The following is a 21,064-nucleotide window of genomic DNA, read 5'->3' as shown; positions in this document are numbered from 1 at the left end:
TTCTGTTTTTTGATACATATCGTTAAATACAAACGTTCGGCAACATTTTCGGTATCGCGGCCCCCTTAAAATGTGTCTCAAGTTTGCAAACCTTATAAATTTTAATTTATATAAGAAAATGTTTACTATAAAGTGTTGATTTTTTTAATTACGTACATACATACTTTCATTTAAAATGTATTATTTGGTACATTTTTCAGTACAATATATGTACATATACATATACAATGATAACACGACAGTGACTATTTTTCTAATTAGTGAAATTATGTTATTATATAAAAAAAATTATAATTTGTGTTTCAACAATAACTAATTCACCAGATGATGGTTGAATTTTCGTTTGCATCTCCAGTGAGCGCTGTTTGAGTATCTGATAAGCTTAAATTGGAATTGCAAAAAAAAAACTACGAACATTATAATCCTTTATATCTGGGACGCACCTACTTAACAGTTTTGTACCCGAATATCCTGTATTTGAATGTTTGGGTTTGGCGTATTTTTTCAATAATCATGTTGAAACAAGCAAGCGGTGTTCGGGATAAAAATTAATTAACTAAAAAAAATACTGAAAGTACTGGTAATACCGGTATCGTTCTTTTTTATTTCGATAATACTGGTATCGGAAATTCTGGTATTTTTGCAATCCCTAATAAGTACTCATACATAAGATTGAAGAAATTTATATCATTTAGAAGGTACAGTCGAAAACGGCATCTGCAATGTTCGTGCATTTTTTGTTGCACTCTCATACGTGAATAACGAAAATAGATTAAGACGTTTTCTCACAATGGGGATTGCGAAATCGAATGCCGAACGAATCGATTGAACCGATTGAAATCGGCGTTTAAAAACGTGCGATGATTAATCGACTGCTTGCGCATCTAACGGCAAAGCGTTTAATGATTTCGCATTAGATATGCTTCACGTTTTTTAAAATGCTTCTCTTTGTTCCAGGTGAAGATTTGGTTCCAAAATAGGCGGATGAAATGGCGCAACTCTAAGGAGAGGGAGCTGTTGGCCAGTGGGGGTTCTAGAGAGCAGACTTTGCCCAACAAGAACAATCCGCATCCTGATTTGTCCGATGCGGAAACGGATAGGCCCAAATTGTCGCCATTATCTCCGCAGTCCACCTGCGATAATGATACAGCTAATGGCAATGAAGTGGACGCGACTAGCAAGACTCAATTCGATTCGGTGACCCACCATGATGGAGATGTAGCCAATTACAGAAGTTATATGAATTCTGAAGGAGGTATAGCTAACAATCCTGGCTACATGATGGGTAGCAACGGTGTGAGGAACAACGGTGGTAAGAGTTATTCTCTGATAGCAGCTGACGATGCAATGATAGAAGATTACGACAGTGAAAATGGTAGTAATAGCGACGAAGAGATTAATGTCACATGACGCGTTTAGCTCCAAAGAAAACGTATTCGAATGTATGTATAAAATAATTCGGGAAATTGTAAATTAATATGAATTTTGGCTACTATTGGGCGGCTCTTATTAGAGAAATATTCATTCAAAAAGGTGCGTTTTATTAAATGCATAATTTTTAAATACGTTTTTATATTCAAACGTTCAATTTTTTATTAAAATAGTTAAATAATGTGTTTTTCAATTATTTTTTCAATTTTTCATAACAAAAAATCAACTAGTGACATCTATGTTGTACACGCAAAAATATTTATATTGCCCTGCTTACCCTGCTATGATATATGGCGCTCAAATTCAAAATTCAAAAAGATAATCATTCAACTGAGTCTTCGAGTTGATTCCGCGTAAAGACTGTTTTACATTGGTTGTCATTGATCAATTCACAATTTCACTAACGAAGTCATGCAACGAAAATAATATAGTTAAAGGATATTTATTTTTTGTAGATATTCATTTGTAATAAAAAAAAAGTATAAAATGAATTATATTGATTTATTACAATTATTCATATGTAAGCAAAAACTTGTGATTGTATTATAGTTATAAAATACCTCTTGTATATAAAAATAAATTATTATTATTATATATTATATAATATGATATGTATTATATTTTATAGATTGAGTTGAATTATTATGAATATACTTCAAATGCCCATATATTATGTAAAATGAAAAAAAAAATGCAATATTATTAAACGGTGATTATAAAAAAATATTATTATCCATCCCACAAATAATGCAACGCATGAATGAAATGTATTAATTTTAATCGATTGATTACAGTCAATTTGACGATTAGGGGGAGCTAAAATAATATTATAACCGTACATTACTGTAAATTTTCAATGTTTATATTCTCATTCGATGCAATATATAAAATTGTAAATTGAAATTAATAAAATGTAAATAATTATATATAAACGATGATGAATTCAGAATGTAAGAGTGTATAATTAAAATTAAATAAAAAAAATGTTTTAAAAGGATTATTGTCTATGTGGTGATTTACACAATAAAATGAAATCCACCTAAAATAGTTGTTTTTATTAAAAAATTTATACCAATACTGAAATTTTACCATACCTACAAACTACTTTCCTGATGCTTCTTCCAAATTATTGACAGATCAAAATAACTTTCATCATTTAATGGTGAAAACTCTTCATTTTTTCATGACATCTATAAAAATTGGAAGCCACATTTATAAGTACTAGGTAGGTACCTAAATTTTTAAATGCATGCTGAAAGCACAAATCAATGTTACAAATTTGTCGTAAATAAATGCTTTTTTGAAAAACTACAAAAGCAAAATATAAAAGTTATATATCTTATCCAAATATACGATACACATTACAAAAGCAAAATACAGTTTTGCGTTGATTTTACATTTTATCGCAGTTCAATCTATTACTTATTCATATTCCTGTACATGACATGGTCGAGCTTGGGTCGCCATCCTGTGGGCTGGAACCGATTCGACCATGTCGGTGGCTACCACTTTACTTCCTTTCCGACCGTCATATTAAATAGCATGCATTAAATCACATCGTCATTTAATTCCTTTCACCCCCATACTCCAATGTGTATGTATAATTAAGTCGGCTTCGAGCGTCATCACTAGTCACCGGAGTCTGAGGGGGCCGTGTATTGTTCAAAGGTTGTAAATGCATTGTTAAGGGTTTGCCGAACAATGGATAGCACTGTGACTATCCTACCTCTAGTCATCACATGGCATGGTTCGATGATTACATCGCAAAAGTGAATCGCTATCAGGATAATCGCCTCTACGAAAATTCAGCGTACAGAAAACTGCGCAAATATTATTGCGTGAATGTTTTTTTAATGATAATATGGGGGATGATCGAATGAGATGACTGGCATGTTGATGCACGTGCTTTATTTATGATAGCTGAAGGCAGAGTGAGGTAGCTACTCTGAACACAGCCGAGTTGGTCCCCACTCGCAAGAAGGTGACCAAACTCGACCATTTCGTATAGCGAGCCGCCACAGTAATAATATAAATCTCGTAAAAAAAACATTCGTGCAATATTATTTGCGCAGTTTTCTGTTCGCCAACTTTTGTGCACGCCGAATTTTCGTGCGCCAGGAGATTCGCGCACGCAAAAAATATAATAATATGAATATCAATACAAGGCTATTTTTTATCATAGACCCTGAGTGATTTATTGGGATGATCTCGGTTTTGTAATTTGTTTTATTTCAAACTCTTATGCTTTGACTGGGTCACATGTTGTTGACTTAAATATATAAATTAGCCAACTAGACAAATGCCATCTTGTAGTGGTTTGTTTTTTTCTGAATTATCAATACTAAATTAAATGTTCGATATTTATTCATTTTAAAAAGCAAAGCGAAATATACGAAAAAATAATCAGTAAGTAATTGTAGGAGAGTGTTCACACTATAAAACTCTAATGAAGGATAATTCATATAAATATAGAATTTAAAAAGACATTATAGTTTTTTCTTTCTTTTGAAGCAATTTAACGTAATTTTCATACTTAAAATAGGATTTAACAATAAATAAACTTTTATTTTGACGAATGGTCGGTTTTTGTCGTGGTATGACGGAACGCGCGCTGTTACGACCAAGCTCGGGAAAAAACGTGTCGGCCATTTCCTTCCTGTGGAGCGGCGCACGAGACCACCATGGTAGGATTCCTTCTCTAATTTCAGTGAATTTAGAATTAAATTCACCACATTTATCCATTCGATTCGACATCACACGTCTTTTAATCAGTCCAGAAAGAAAGTGGCGTGTCTTCAACGGTCCACAACGCGCGGCAGCTTGACAATGCATTTCTAGGTTATGTACAGTTGGGCTGTCGTGCGATCCCCAATTCCTTGCAAACCCCTCAACGGGAATGCTAAATTCAGCAAAAATCACTATTATTTCGATGGACATCATCAGTGATTAATAATTCACTTCGTTAATTTGTGATATTTGCGAGTCCACGCGTGCTTACAATGTGACCACGTTGCATGCGTCAAATGTCACATTTTGACCCGGCTTGTAACTGAAAAGTTTTTGTATTGAATTTTATTTTTATAATTGTGTATTTATTTTTCCAGCCTTTTGACAGATTTGTGCAGACGGGACGAGTGGCCCTCGTGGCCGACGGTACTGACAAGGGCCGTTTGGTTACTATTGTCGATGTCATCGATCAAACTAGAGTCCTCGTTGACGGACCATGCAGCAATGTTATGCGCAAGGTTAATAAAATCATATATCAATCTTAAGTTATTTTGACCGAATAAGTAGAATTGTTTACTTGAATTGTATTGTTTTTTGATTTCAGGGTCTCCGTATCAACCAATTGCAGCTGACTAAGTTGCGTATTAAGTTTCCCCATACTGCTTCCACCCGAGTAGTAAGGAAAGCATGGGAGGCTGCCGATTTAAGTAAAAAATGGGCGGAAACCCAATGGGCTAAGAAATTGGATAATAAGGAAAAGGTTAATTTTTTTATAGTTTATGTTTACAATCCTTTAATTTGTATGAGATATGAATCTTGCTTCAATGAAGTTTAATCAATCAGTTAGATATAGTAATTTAATTCATATTAATGTATAATATTTGTTTTGTTTACAGCGTGCCAATATGGGTGACCTGGATCGATTCAAGTTACAGCTCGCCAGACGTGAACGCAACAGACTAAGAACTGTTGCATACAAGAATTTGAAGGCTAAAGGTAATCACTTGATTACCATTACTGATTTTGTAATAATAATTGTTACAGTATGTTAAATTATTCATGTTTTATCGTTTTAGCTGTCAGGACTGGCTCATTATTCGGCAAAAAGAGCATCAAGCCGAAAAAGGCCACCAAAAAGCCAGCACGTAACAAGAAGCCCGTCAACAAATCGGCCAAGAAAGAGGCCAAAACAGCAAAGCCCGCTGCGCCTAAACCTGCTGCCGCCAAGCCAGCCGCTGCCAAACCAGCAGCTGCAGCCGCTAAGCCAGCACCCAAGAAGTGAAGATGATTTATAATTAATTAAAAAAATAAAAACTACACCAAATCTCACGTTTTTTAAATATTTATAGTTTCAATTTTGATATAAATAACCTGTAATTTATTACAATTCTTTGAAAGACTAGACGATGGCTCAATTTGGAAAGTACATGATTTACATCTAGTCTGTTTCACACATACATTTCCCAGTAGTTGCATTCAAAATTGAATAAGTCGAGGCTTGGGTTCGGGAGAGGCATTGTTGGGTCACCTCATTCACAGGCACCTCGTCCATTTTCATTGGCGTTGGTTTGTTATTATTATGCAAATGGGATAAGATTTTGAGATAGTTGGTGAAAACAAAAGGAAAAAGTTTCCTTGTCGGCGTTCGATAATGAGGCCGTCGCGAGCTGTATCCGCTACCGACTTGTCCAGACTGCTTCATTGTCAACACTCTTCCACTCGAGAATGCTTCACGGCTGTGTCGCTTTTGAAATCGCACTCAAGTACAAGAGAGAAAGTGATCTTAACACTAAAACTACCATACGAACACAAGATTCTCACTTTACTGTCCACGTTGCATTTTTAAGAGCTTTTTATTTAAATAAACAAAATGTTTTCACAGGGAACTTGGAATTCATATCCTTTTTTGTATGTATATTGAACGACCATTGAATATATATATTTTTTTTATTAAGTAAATAGCATATGCATATACGAAATTCCTAGTACAGGAATTTCGTATATGCAAGTAGTAAATAATTATTTATATTTAGGTCAAACAATTGACATGTCCGGTAGTAAAGACGAAGAGATAAAGAGACGTATGAAATTAGGATGGTGTGCATTTGGACGAATGAACGCTGTTTTTAAATCAAAAATGCCACTGCCTGAAGAAAAAGATCTTCGATCAGTGCGTTTTGCCAGTAATGACGTATGGATGTGAAACTTGGACACTGAACGCCAAGATGCTACATAAAATCCAATGCATTCAAAGAAGTATGAAATGCTGTATGCTTGACATAACGAAGAAAGACAGAAAGCGGAACACGTGGGTGAGAAGTATGACAAGGGTAGTGGATAGAGTGAAGAGATTGAAATGGTAATGGGCGGGTCACGTAGCTAGGAGGATGGACGAAAGGTGGACAAAAGAAGTGCTTGAATGGTAACCGAGAGAATGCAAAAGGGTAAAAGGAAGATGGGTGGACGAAATTAGGAAAATTTTCGGGGTGAGATGGATGAGTGTTGCGCAAAACAGAGACGAGTGGAAGTGTGTTGGAGAGGCCTTCATCCAGCAGTGGATGGCGAATGGCTGTAAATGATGATGATGATGATACGAAATTATTTTTTTTGCATTTAACTATTTCAAGTGTAACATGCTATATATGTACATACTTGCTAGTAAGAACTGAATTACCTATAGAAACTCAACCCACATTTAGTTGCAAGGAATGCCCGATTTAACGATATCGACTGTTACCAGGTGGGTTAGTTTAGATTTGGATTCAAATTGTTAAAACTTTTTGAACGACATCTATGTGGGTGTGTCAGGATAGATTCAAGACACCATTATTGTTTCAATATTTGCGATTTAGGAATACAAATCGAAGAAAGTAAGAAGAGGTTAGTAAAGAAATACAAAGATTTATTTTATTATACATATCTAAGTAATTTCTAGTATATTTGTTATCAATCAACACAAAATACTCCTTTACAAAAAGTATCAACGGAATTCAATGGCATATTCATATTTGGATCTTCGTATAAATTTAACAATGATGTAACTTTACTATTTCAATGATTTTTTTTAATATTGTTTTTTGTACTTCTTAAACGGCCAGTATCCATCGAGAAAACTGATTGACCGATTTTAGGGTGTGACCAGTGCCAGTTTTAGGGGGGGGCTGGGTCGGGTGGTGCCCGAGGGCGCCAATTAAGTTAGGGCGCCGCTCGATGCACCAAAAGCGCTTTAAAATTAAAATTAGAGCGCCAAAGGTCCTACATTTGTACTCGGCAAATTCTAGTCAAACAATCTACTGGAAAAAGCCGAATTCAAAATCTGATATTATTAATAATGATGTGGCGGCTCGCTTATACGACATGGTCGAGTTTGGTTGCCTTCCTGCGAGTGGGAACCAACTCGGCTGGGTTCGGAGAGCCACTACTCACTCTGCCTTTAGCTGTCATATAATAAACACGTGCATTAACATGCCAGTCGTCTCATTCGTTCATCCCCCATAATGAACTTATCAATTTCTTCCTTTCTTCCAAATAAAATTCAAGGTAAAATTAATCCAAACATTTGAGTTTCTATGCTTTTTTTGACATTGCCTGAAACTGTAGAGAGGTCCCAAGGCCGAGAAAAAGGATGATGGTAATCTAGTTTTTTTTAAGGGTGTTTAAAAAAAATTGCCCGAGGGCGGCATTGGGTGTAAGGCCGGCACTGGGTGTGGCCAGTTTTCTCGTGACCAATTTTAGGGTGTGACCAGTTTTAGTGTGACGGGTGATCACGTGTGACCGATCTAGAGCGACCGGTTGTCTTGTGACCGGTTCACATTTGACTAGTAATCACCGAACCAAACAGACAGTGTGCCCGCCTATAAACCAGCAGCGTAGTCTAGTGGTGAATGTTGAATTATTTCGTACTTGATGTTGCGAGTTCGATTCCCCGCTAAGTCTCGTTGTTGGCCAGACCTTGATTTGTCTAGGTCGATCGTTTCTTATCAGAATTTGCCAATTTTTCTGATTTTCATTGAAACGATTCCTGTAAAATTGGCGTTTCCTCCCCAATTTTCTGTTGCGAACCTTTAGTTATTGTTATATCTTAGGTTTCGCCATATTACTCACCATAGATGTCTCTGTGGTTGTTTAACGAATATAAAATTCGTATTGTTACATCAAAGTTATTCATCGTTATTTATCGTATTAATACGATGTTTGTAATATATGTATACTGACCATATATGTCAGATATTTAGATTTGCATACATGTATCTATGTAATAATTATGTGGACCAGGAAGGCGCATTTGGGGTTTACCTGTTAAGAGGGCTGGACAGCAGCGCCTTGTCCATACAAACGTACTATACTTTCCCCTTCCTCAATTATGGCACTAGATAAAGTATTTTTTAATATGCTATGGATATCCACCATTGGGGTGCATCTATCGTTTTATTTTTTTGATTAATTATTTTTTATAGGAGCTAGGACCCGCCAAACATCTATAAAATCGCCTCTTTTTTACACCCACGAAACGAGTCCAGCGTGCTTATTTAACGGTCGATTTAAAAAAAAATACGCCGATAGATGCACAGAAAGTATCTTTCTCATACCGATGATGAAATTTTTTTAAAAATTGGTCCAGTTTTGGAGGAGAAAATAGTTGAATACGAAACCTCGATTTTGTCAATTTAAAATACGTTTTATCTGGTCGAAGCGCAACTGTCGCATTCACTCAATATATATATTGATATATATTGTCGCATTCACTCAATATATACATACACTCAATTTATATATCGAAGAAAGGAACGGTAACAAAATTAAGGTTTCAGGTGTACAGCCCTGTTAAGCCTTCCTGGGATATTTGTATATATGTATGTGAAAATATGTATGTAAAAATAAAAATAAATAAATTACCTCACATTATATTTATATATATAATATTTAACTTTATTTGAATTCGTGTATCAATTCCTTTCCGAAATCAACAGGCACAACACTAGTTTAATATAAATACTGACCTTTTATTATTTATACTGAACGATGGATACTGGCCATTTAATATAAACACACAGCCATTGAATAAATAGACAAAAAATGGACTAAAATACTTTCCAGTAAAATATAACTTATATTTTATATTATATAAGTCTTTTCATTAAAAATACAGCCTATGTAAATTGCAGAACAAACAAGTGACATTTTAAATTGCATATGGCGGACAAAAATAGCTATTTTTCTTGATGCATCTGTAATGATTTTCATTGCTTCTAGTCACGATCAACCAAATGAAAGGTAAATTTGATCATCGTGGTCGCAGCACGGTTAATTTGTCCAGAGGTGGGCACCGCAGTGCTCATTCATTTTCAGTTCGTTGGTCAGTTATGGCGGGAATTTCGTGTTGAGTGCGACTGTCCGTGATAACAATCGATCGATCACATTAAAAAATAACACAATAAACTGGATCCCCAGCGCCAAAATAAATATAATTCAAATTACATGAGAGAAAGTTCGTGTCGTTTTTGCATTTCAATAAAAGTCCACTTTGTAAACGCTTTCGTTTGACAAAAACCCCATTTGTTTTGCATCCACATTAACGTCAATTCAAACAAAGTAAATAACAGTGAATGAAAGTGAGAACATTCGTAATAATCATATACATTTTACAGGTATTTAATTCGCTGATTTTATCGTCGTACTAAATCTGAAGTGATCGAAAATGAAAACACTAGTGAAAACTTCGTTCAAATATGTACTATTTGTAATAACTTGTAAGTATAATTTAAGGATACATTTATATGATTTAATACACACTAAGTCGGTCAATGAAAATTGGTAAAAACCACAATGGTTTTATAATAAATCACGCACACGTATCGGATATTGCGTGCCTGATTTAACCTTTAAAGTCCGCGTACTAATTTGAGACGAAAAATCTACGACTCTTTAACGGTATGCTTTCTAAGCATACAATATTCAAATTCGGTCAACGTATGTATGTATGTATATAGTAGTGTGAACATTTTGATTTTGTGTTATTTTTGTTGCATGAACGTTTTCTGTAATTGTGGGAAATTAGCACTTTTATGATGGGTTTCTCAATGTTAGTCATCTGATGGTTCACTCTTTTATTAATATTGTTGTTTTTTTTTTAGATTTTGTAATTCTTTAGTTTGCAACTCGTATAATGTCATCGTAAATAATAAAAGTGAAATTTTGTGTTACGTGTGTGACACTTGAGTTTCGAACTTTGTACGCGCAATATTGTACGTTTAGAAATATTTTTGTTTTTATAAGAGAGAAAAGTGAAGAAAACATGACCATATTTTAAGTTTGACTAAATATAATTTCAATTGTTTTTTTTTTGCAACTTTTAATAAAACAAAAAACATTATGTTAAATTTATATATGAAATATTATTTATGAAAAACGAACCACCACGAAATTAAATTTAAATAAATGGGAGAGAGCATTTTGATTGCGATAACATCATTGATCAATAACACTGTTCGACAAATGACGACTTTTTTTTTGGTTCAGAGACGAGATATGACTTTTCTTATAGATATATTTTCTTATAGTGAATACGAATCTGGTAATAAAAAATGTTGATTAGCTCGAGATTCGGAGATATACATATGTATGTGTTTTTTAAATCGCGCGATTTTTCTATATCTTGGTGTTGTTCGGTCGATGTCTCAAAAGATGTCAATTTTCTGTTCAAAATAAATATTGGAATCTATAGTCGGGTATTTTATCAATCATTTGTAGTACTTTTTAGCTTTCAAATCTCTCTAAGTAGTCGTCCAGTTCAAATCAAAAGTCAAAAGTACGTATTTTCTCTTGGGATTTTTTCCCACTTTTAATATTATTTTATATTGAGTATTTTCTATTGAAACATGTTTATTGGGATAGTGTTCTGGCCACATTATTTTTTGTTTTTGTTTAAAAGGGTTAATTGGAAGTGTGCTGAACTTTAAATCGGTAAAATTGCGAGCAAAAAGCTTGTACTAGTATTTACTCGTATTTACACGAATCTGAATTGAATTGAATTAAATTATCTTTATATGAGAATTTAATAAAATTCCACTTAGAAAAATCATATTTCGACTATTCTTGTGTATTACTAACAAAAATTCTATTAATAACTGGCTTACCTCGATAAAATAAACGAATTAAAAAACACATGTCTCTGAATCTCGAGCCAATCAACATTTTTTTGAAAAGTCATATCTCGTCTCTGAACCATTTTTCGTGTCGAACAGTGTAATTTGAGGTTTACTTGGGTTTAATGCTGATGCTTGGGAAGTGTGTATATGAGAATGAGAGGTGGTGTAAAATGATTGAAACAACTTAAGTTGAATTGATCATCAAACAAAGAAATACATTTGAATATTAATTGTATTTTAAATACTACTGGATGAATTTTTAAATCATATTCATGTTCAATTGTTGAATTCTTAGTACATACATACATACATTTGAGCTGCTATATTTGAATCTAGCTGAAGTCCAATTTTCAGTTCTAAAAACATTATTTCAGTTTGAGTCAATTCACAAATTTCTAAAGCAGAATAAACTTATTACAAGTCACCAGTATTTTTAAATATTGTAGAATGCAAAACATTATATTTCATGTTTTGCGAGATATTTCTCGAAATCAAGAAAAGTGAACTTACATAAATACGCCACTTACGAATATAACGGCTCATATATCATATGTGGTGAAAATAAAAACAACATTTTTCCGAATTAAATTAATGCTCATTTTTAAAAATACTAAGTTTAAATAAAGATTCGTCAATATATTAAAAAAAAAATCTTCACTGATACATATTCATTGTTCTGCAAAAAGGATTTAGCCTATATGAGTATTATTTTCAAATCGGCAACTGTAACGCAATGGATCTCTTTTTTATTAGACAATATCATCATCATCATCTCCACCACGTTTTTATTCGCCTCTGATTTCTACACTGATCTACCCTTCGGCATTCCTTTCATTCTCTTGGGTACCATTCGAGCACTTCTTCCGTCCGTTCTTCCAACTATGTGACCCACCCATTGCCATTGCAATCTCTTTACTGTCATTACACAGATTAACCATCTTTGTCATACTTCTCACAAAAATAACTGATTTATTTATTTAAAAATATTAAAATTAGACCATAGTGATTTTACAGTTTGCCCCCAAAGCATCACTATAGCCGGAAACTTGTTTAAACAATATTACTAGTTCCAAATTTGATTAAATGCTAAATTTAAGTAATTTCAGCTGTTTTCAGAGTCAGGGGGATTCAATCAGTTTGTGGTTGTTTTTTCATAGAACCTTATTATTTTTAAGAAGCTTCCGATCGACATATGTACATTTAAATTGTTACAATTTATTTTGGCCTCAACTTTTAGTAAAGAATACTTGATTTGTTTAAGATTCATATATTTTATTTTCCATAAAAACCATAGAAGTATTATAAAAGTAGATCTAAACTTTTTCCGGATCTACATGCAAATGTACTTATGTATAGGTAGATATTTCTACATCACTTAATATGAATTGGTTGTCGCATTTTATTGATCATCAATAAACTTTTATGTATTGTATATGTATGTCAGACATATCAAGCTTTTGCAATCACTCCTGAAAAAAACAAATATAATTTAGTTAGTATAATAAAAACACAAATTGACATATTGGAATTATTTTTTACACCGTCAACCACCCGGAAGCTTAACATTTCGCATTACAAAACAAAAGTGGAACGTTGCCCCTATAAAAAAAGTTTAATTTTAACATTAAAAAATCGTATATGAAAAAGAAAGAACACCGTGAAAGTTACACAGTGCTCGAATTCAAGGCCTTCAGGTTCAAACGGATAGACTTTGTGTGAGCGTGTTTCCTTTGAATCGACATATTTACTTTATTACTAATGCATTGCATCTAAACTCAATATAGCGTGGCTGATGCAACGTTCGAGGTCTGCCAACCACCTATTTTCCACGTTAATGTAATTTGGTTTTGGTGCAGCTAATGAATCTGTTGCATGCGATGCAAATGACGAGAATACCACAGGCAAACATCTAGGAGGCTGTGTGCTTGGATTTGGTTGAGCTGTGAGTCGAACGACTCGAATCTAGATCACTTTTTGCTCGAATTATCATTAAGACGAAGGTCAGAAGTAGATTTGACATTCGTAATATGTATGTAATTACCAAGTGTGACATAAAAGCTCGTTTCATTGGTTGTGTAGTAGCCGTTTGTTGGTATACAAATGTAATATTCAGGGTCGTTGTGTTTTATGCCATTTAAATATTGTTTCGGCTTTTGTTGTTTATTTTTCCTTTTGAACTAATTATGTTTTTTTTTCTTTATTTAAAATTATAGGTGCGAGTGCTGCAATTGTGCCAGAAGAATTACCGTCACTTTTGTCCGTAGCATATTCCAATATACCGCCGATTAAAAAAGGTAATTTAATCATGAAAATACATGAATATTAATTAATTGTAGGATGGTATAATTTAATCTTCTTGGTGTTAAATACATATACACGCTTCATAAAAATTCAAATTGCTAATGAATATTAAATTAATTTTCAAATAATAAAATAAAAATCAACCACTCATTGTAGTGCGTCGAATATATTTTGTTGAAATTACAAAAACAAACAAAATATATGGGAGAATAAAATTTTTGTAGGCATAAAAAAAGTTAAAATATAAAACTACTATTATTATGTTAAAAATTACAAAAAATAAATACATATACATATACTTCATCAGTGACGTCGCTAGGGGTGGTGTATCTCCCCCCCTCTTAAAACTTCCCCATGGAGTTCTTTCGTTTTAGATCATGCAGGTTATACATATGTATATACATATATATTTTTTGGTAAATTTTATTCGTCGTTTTTAAGGAGCTCTAAACAAACGACCAATGCGAAAAAATGATGAAACACTTGTTTTATATGTTTAAAACATGTTAAGTCATCACTAGAGGTAGGACCGTTAGCGTGCCGTTCTTTGTTTATTGATCACAGTGTATTGTTAATTTTTATGTTGAACCTTTTTTTTGCACTTTCCTGGAAAAAGCAAGCTTCTGGTCCTACCTCTAGTCATCACTCATCACTAGACTACGGATACAAACCGTGCTTTTTCCATGAATCGGGGCGGTTTGGCTCTATTTACGAAGCTAGAGTACAAAAAAAAGGTTCGGCGAACCTTTAACAAAGCATTTACAACAGTTGAACAATAAAAGACGCGCCGTGGGTCCGGCCACTACTCATCATACATTCATTTTCTGCAAGGATGGGAAAATTTCCAATTTACTTCCGGGAAAAACGTTTTAGTAGATGATTTTTTCCAAGTTTCATCCCTATTTTCTATTTTTTCTCGTTCTCCTCGATGTTTTTTTACAACTCTACTGACAGTTGTATGATATAGTATGTCACCACTATTGGAATATGATTTCAAAATTTATAATCTACTAGCTGAACCCGGCAAGCGTTGCAATGCCACAATAACGCATGCAATTCCCGTTCCCGTTCTCATTTGTTGGAAAAACGCAGGCATTTGAAATTATAGCGTTGCAATGACACTCATTCCCGTTTTTCCCGTTTCCGTTCCCGTTTTTTACACAGTAATTATCCCGGACATGCATACAACAAATCGTGAAAGTTTCATCGTAATCGGTTCAGTGGTTTATGAGCCTATTCGAAACACACAGACAGACAGACATTCATTTATATATTTGTGTATATGTATAGATAATTTTTTTATATGTACAAGTTTTAATACCATAGATGTCACTCAGGGACAACCTGATAATGGCATCATTGGAAAATATAAAATTGGGTCCATCATCTCTGTCGCCTTCCCAAAGTATAAATAAATACATATACATAAAGCCCTTTTTAATTCCTCGTTTTAAAACTGATTATGAAAAGTATTAAATATAATATATGTACATATATATGAAAAATATAAAATATCAAAGCTGATCTGTTGGATGTATGGGTAACGTTTGTATGATTATCCCTTACATGAGGATTACCCACTCGATTATTATTCAAACAAGTATTGCTCACACGCAGATTACGCACACAGAAAATCAGTATCAAATATGAATCTAATATAAAACTACAGGCAGCACTCGTGGGGGCAATCTTCTTGTGGGAAATAATCCATTCACCATGGGTTACATATTGCATATATACATACCTCCTGTTTAGATATTATACACACACATATATAATCGTTTTATTTTTAATTCTTGAATATGCTGCCTTTCATTGAGAAAAAAACTGAAATATGTAGTCGGAAACGAGTTATATAATCTTAAAAAATATGACGCATTTTTTTTATTACTTTTTTTTATTATATGTCTATAATATATACATACATACATAGCTCAATTATAAGGTTTATTAAAAATCTATTAAATATTAAAAAGATATGTTGTCGTCTAAATAATAATGAGATACATCTGGGTCACAAAGTAGATGTGTCCTTTTTGACTGGTAAACAGCCTCATTTATGTATATTTTTTGAAATATTTGCAAATAGAACATTGAGATTCAACATTTAGAATTAAAAACACTTTTCAGTCTTTACCGATCGTTGATGTCTTTTTTGCGTTCGTAACAAACCAATGATTTAAAATTTCAGGAACTGATTCCAGAGTCGGTTTTGGCTTCAGCTTAGGAAATCATGCTGATTTTCAAGTAATGTTCGAATTCGGACCTCAAATATACACAAATCCCGTCGGTAAGGTCCATAAACAAAATTCTTTATTCAATTAAGACTTGGTATAGTATTTATACAATTTAAACATTATACATACAGGTTCGAGTTATGCAGCGAGCAGCAAACGACAGACGAAGCCGAAGAAATCGTCGACGACTCAAAGAGACAAGGTACAGTGATTTTCGAAAAGATGCAGTTTTCGGACTGTAATATGCACATTTGATGTGTGCCGTTTACATAGAAATGACTCGACTTGTTCTGGGTCAACGATGTCTTCAAAACAACATTAATCTGAATATTTTCCCTATTTCAGTTGAACGATTCCGACGGTGGCAAATTCTTGGCCGGGTGGTCTCAAAATATGAAGCAGAAGAAGACAAACAAGCCGTACGCTCCTCTGGCGATTCCAGACGACGATTCTGAAAGTGGACTCGGTACAATAGATCTAACTAAAGTTTTGGCCGATATGAAAGACGAGTCCGAGGGAGAAATCGTTTTGAGTCAACCTGTATTGCCTCAGATATCTGCCGATGCCATGTCTCAACTTAAGCAATTGTATGGGGAGAAGATCGAAGTACAACCTACATTGGGCTTGGCTTCTTCGATTAGTCCTAAATTTGTGCTGAAAAAGAACGTTGCTAACGGCCACAACGCAGATAGATTAGCTGGATTCAATGTGGACGAAGATGAAAACGTAGAAGCACAAAAGAAGAAGATCACAGAAGAGTTATCTGATGTTAGTTTGGATGATGAATAAATCGGTCATTATTCTTCTTTCTTTATCGATAAAAAAATCTTTTCAAATTATTTGTGTGTAAATAATGCACATAAAAACATGAATGTGAGAACTGTTTCTACTGGAAATGAATTTAAAATTATTCATTATTTTACTACGTGTTAATCTTTTTTTTACATGTGTTCATTGTAAATAAATAAAACTTTTTTATATAATTTTGTTTTTTTAAACAAAATTTGATATTTTCTTTTATTTGTCCTTCTAAAATAAATATCGTTTATTGGCCATAAACATAAATTAGAAGTGTGTTAATTTAATTCTGTATAACAGTAAATTAATTGTGAAATTAGGTAAGTTTAATAATAAGATAATTTTAATAGCAGCATCTATCAACAAAAATAAAAACTAAAATGATATTTTGTTTTGTATAGATGTCTCTAATATCATTTTTAATTAATAAGTGTATTTCGAATTGTTGATAAGTATAAATTAAATTAAAATACATATATAAATAAGGTATAAATTAATTATTTAAGATCAGTTTGTTACACTTTCTTTAATAAGTAACCTGATAAAGCGTACATTACAATAAGCACACGATTTACTTTGTCATTATTTTAAACTAAACGAACTCTGAGACATCTTCAGGCGTTTTTTCTTAACTATTTGGAGTGAAACTTTGATAAACGAAAATTCATTCAATATTCCAACCGCTTTTCACTTCGCTTATACGCGATGTGTAAATTAAAAAAATAATATGCATTCTCGTACGCCATTTGTAAACAATTTAAATTTTTGTTTGATTAATCAAATTTATTGTTAGCTCGTTTTAACGGCAATATATTTACACGTCTATTACGAAATATAATTTCTTCATCGTTGTTCGCTCTAATGTTTGCGCACTAGCTCGAGCTTAATTTATTTACTTAAATCGTGGTATTTTTATTTGAACGCACGCACGTTTTCACTTCATTTCATGTACATACAGGATGCTGTTCAGTATTTATATCGCAAATTCCGATGACGACGATCCCGAATATGTGTAACCACCTTTGATTTCGGTTCGATTTTTATTTATTCTCACGTGATATATTTACATAAGATGAAGATCCTATTAAAATTATTTAGATTTTACTATTTTTTTTTTAAATATTTTTACACAATCATTATATATTTTTATAAATACCTAAGTAGTCATAGTTGTTCTTCTGATCTGAGAGGATCACTACCTCTTTAAAATGATTAGATGGCATACTTTAATAATCAACACTCTGTAAAATTCTTCTCTATTACCCATATGCTTAAATTATATTATGATTTTCATGTAAGTAGTGTGTAAAATGAGTTGCAGAACGCATCTTAAACAAACAATATGATGTAAATTATATACATATCGTAAACGGTGAAAATGTTTGTCATTGTGATGCAACTCTTAAAATCGAGTATAGTATATATAATATAATGATAATAATATATATAAAAACAGTCGCGATGTATGATTGTGCCGGAACGTCGACCAGTATGGATATTTAAAAAAAAATTGTATGCCAGGATGTTTTATTAATCATTATTATTAGAGGTAGGATAGTCACAGTGCTATCCATTGTTCGGCAAACCTTTAACAATGCATTTACAACCTTTGAACAATACACGGCCCCCTCAGGCTCCGGTGACTAATTATTATATATACATATGTATAAGTACATATATCGATTTTGATTTTGATTTAGATTCCTTTTTTATTTCCAGTTCCAGATTCCTGTTTCAGTTCCGATTCTGAATTCTATTTTAAATTCCGATTCCCGATTCCTGCTTCAATTCCAATTCCCGATCCCTGTTTCAGTTCCGATTCCCGATTTACAATTTTTATTTCAGTTCCGAATTATTAATATTCCTATTGTAACGTTAATTTAAATCATGTATCAATTTGTTTCCGAAACCACCCGTTGAGATTTCAACGGGCACACCACTAGTTATATATAAAAACGGACGCGAAATATGTTTGTTTGTTGGCAGGTGGATGCGTCGACTTGCATGGAGTTAAAATAAAATGTAAACATGCTCCTGACTTGGAACGGGTGACGTCAGCGTCAGATACATATCAATATACGGAGCGTACGCACATGCACACATCCACGAAGACACACACATTCATTCATCATTTCGAACGAGTGAACGGTTACATCGGCGAGCGTGTAATGCGCGCGCTCAACAATATACTATTAATACGTGCGCGTGCCTATAAATTGCCTTACATTATATTTATAACATACAACTTTATTTTAATTCGGATATTTTATATATATATATATATATATATATATATATATATATATATATATATATATATATATATATATATATATATATACATATATATATATATATATATATATATATATATATATATAAATATATATACATATATATATATATATATATATATATATATATATATATATATATATATATATATATATATATATATATATATATATATATACATATACACCAGGAAGGCCTAGCAGGTAAACCCCATTGCGCCTTCCTGGCCAATTACAAACAATGCAGCATTTTTATTACACAAGTCGCTGAATTATGAGACAATGAAAACTCTAAATTAATGAGATATCTATGAATTTTAACTTGTACATTTAAATTTTTTTGTACATCAATTTTATTGTACATTAATCATATTAAAATAGTGGTGACATAGTAGGTAGGAAATTTTTAGCCAATTTAATCGAGGAACCGTTTCAACAATGAAATCAGAAAAATTGGCCTGGAGTCACAAATATCCTGTCTGACGAGCAGCATTACAGAAAATATACTCAGAATAAATTCTTTTCAATCAAGGCTAACTCACGGGATCGAACCCGGCGTTTCTCGGTGCTAGGCAAAAGCCCAACTACCGAGCCATGCTGCTGGCTAAATTCCTTTCTGAAACCACTCGTTGAAATCAACGGGCACAACACTAGTTAATATATGAAAAGAATATAAATCTATACATGTATATTAGTCAAATTTACGTAGATAAATTTCACATTGAAAAATGCTAATCACTCTAATAAAATTAGTACAGGAAAAGACATCGACACTAAACCAGTGCACATTTCAATATGCATCGATTAATATCAAACGGTAAAAGTGTCACAAACGTGACATGCGACAGATAAACGTTTCGACACGCATAATATTATTATATTCATATATATATATATATATATATATATATATATATATATATATATATATATATATATATATATATATATATATATATATATATATATATATATATATATATATATATAATCTAATGGGGTTATTAGCATTGGTGAATATTGTTCCGGTCAATGACATTGGTCGTTAATCAAAAAACGGAGATTTGGTCTCATGTTCCGAGTCTCGAGAGCACCTGGCCGATGCAGGAAAATCCCTGAAATGACAAGTGGATAATGAATTGAGAATGATATACCATAGGGATATCCCAAAATATCGAATATTGCAACAATGCGTAGGTTTTGTTATGTGCGTTTGACTTTGCACTCGCACCGGTTGACCTAAGAAGCGCGCCACTCTTGCTACTTCCTGTTTGAACGGAATGGTATTCTCGGAAAAACTGCGACGGAAATCGGAAAATGCGCTCATTAAATACAACCTCTGAGGTCTACAATCTTGCCTCTGTTTAGCACAAGTCGCATTGCTTTGCAATGCGATGAAACGATCTGGAATTAGCGTGATTATTGCGCTAGTAAAATTACTATGTTTATTGATGTTGTTGTGTGGTGATGATCGCAGGTAAAGCGAATCTAAAAAAATATAATTTTTTTTCATAGTTTTAATCCATATTTAAATATTTACAATGTCAAAGATAATAGAGCAATAATCGAACCAAACTTTTGTTGAACGTGACCAGAATGGTATTATCAAATTATCTAATATATATAATTTCGAAAGAGATGTTATCGAAAAAATTTAATGTTCTATGACGACGTTACCAGATTACTTTTTCAGTTCCGGTTTAGAATTCCTTTTTCAGTTCCGGTTTAGAATTCCTTTTTCACTTTCGGTTCAAGATTCCTTTTTCAGTTCCGGTTCCAGATTCCCGTTTCAGTTCCGAATCCGGATTCTGTTTCAGTTCCGAATCCGGATTCCTGTTTCAGTTTCGGATCCCGATTATTTTTTCAGTTCTTTATCACGATTCCTGTTTCATTTCCAGATTCAAATAAATGTAATAAAAAAACAAATTAATGTTTACTATTAGATTAGCCATGTTTAAGCGGTTTATATTACAAATACCGAGCGAAGCCGGATAAAAACACTAGTAACCAGTATATGTACGATGCAAATAGGCCCCATTGCACATATGTACATATATAATATACAAAGAAATAATTAAATACATTTAATATGAATAAGTAGACATATACATATATATGTAATAATTTT

General features: G+C 32.9%; 3 protein-coding genes across 3 annotated transcripts in view; all 3 read left to right on the top strand.

Moving 5' to 3' along the window:
• LOC143909089 (uncharacterized) overlaps positions 1-1,410 on the top strand; it is a 28,292-nt gene extending 26,882 nt beyond the window's left edge. The window contains exon 3 of the mRNA XM_077426990.1: positions 958-1,410. Coding sequence (XP_077283116.1) covers positions 958-1,410 — 453 coding nt within the window. The remainder of the gene's footprint in view (positions 1-957) is intronic.
• Positions 1,411-4,033: 2,623 nt separating this feature from the next.
• RpL14 (ribosomal protein L14) lies at positions 4,034-5,496 on the top strand. The gene is made up of 5 exons (XM_077426955.1): positions 4,034-4,115; positions 4,536-4,676; positions 4,763-4,918; positions 5,055-5,154; positions 5,235-5,496. Exons 1-5 carry the CDS (start codon positions 4,113-4,115, stop codon positions 5,438-5,440), a joined length of 606 nt encoding a protein of 201 aa, XP_077283081.1. The 5' UTR covers positions 4,034-4,112; the 3' UTR covers positions 5,441-5,496.
• Positions 5,497-9,494: 3,998 nt separating this feature from the next.
• Positions 9,495-16,911, top strand: snsl (snustorr snarlik). The gene is made up of 6 exons (XM_077428029.1): positions 9,495-9,646; positions 9,807-9,908; positions 13,520-13,600; positions 15,799-15,897; positions 15,976-16,046; positions 16,190-16,911. The coding sequence occupies exons 2-6, from the start codon at positions 9,857-9,859 to the stop codon at positions 16,631-16,633; spliced, it is 747 nt and encodes a 248-aa protein (XP_077284155.1). The 5' UTR covers positions 9,495-9,646; positions 9,807-9,856; the 3' UTR covers positions 16,634-16,911.
• The last annotated feature ends 4,153 nt before the right edge of the window (positions 16,912-21,064 follow it).

Source organism: Arctopsyche grandis, chromosome 3, assembly GCF_051622035.1.
Source record: "Arctopsyche grandis isolate Sample6627 chromosome 3, ASM5162203v2, whole genome shotgun sequence".
Lineage (NCBI taxonomy): Eukaryota > Metazoa > Arthropoda > Insecta > Trichoptera > Hydropsychidae > Arctopsyche > Arctopsyche grandis.
Note: the sequence above shows the minus strand (reverse complement) of the source record. Positions and strands in the feature narration are given on the sequence as shown.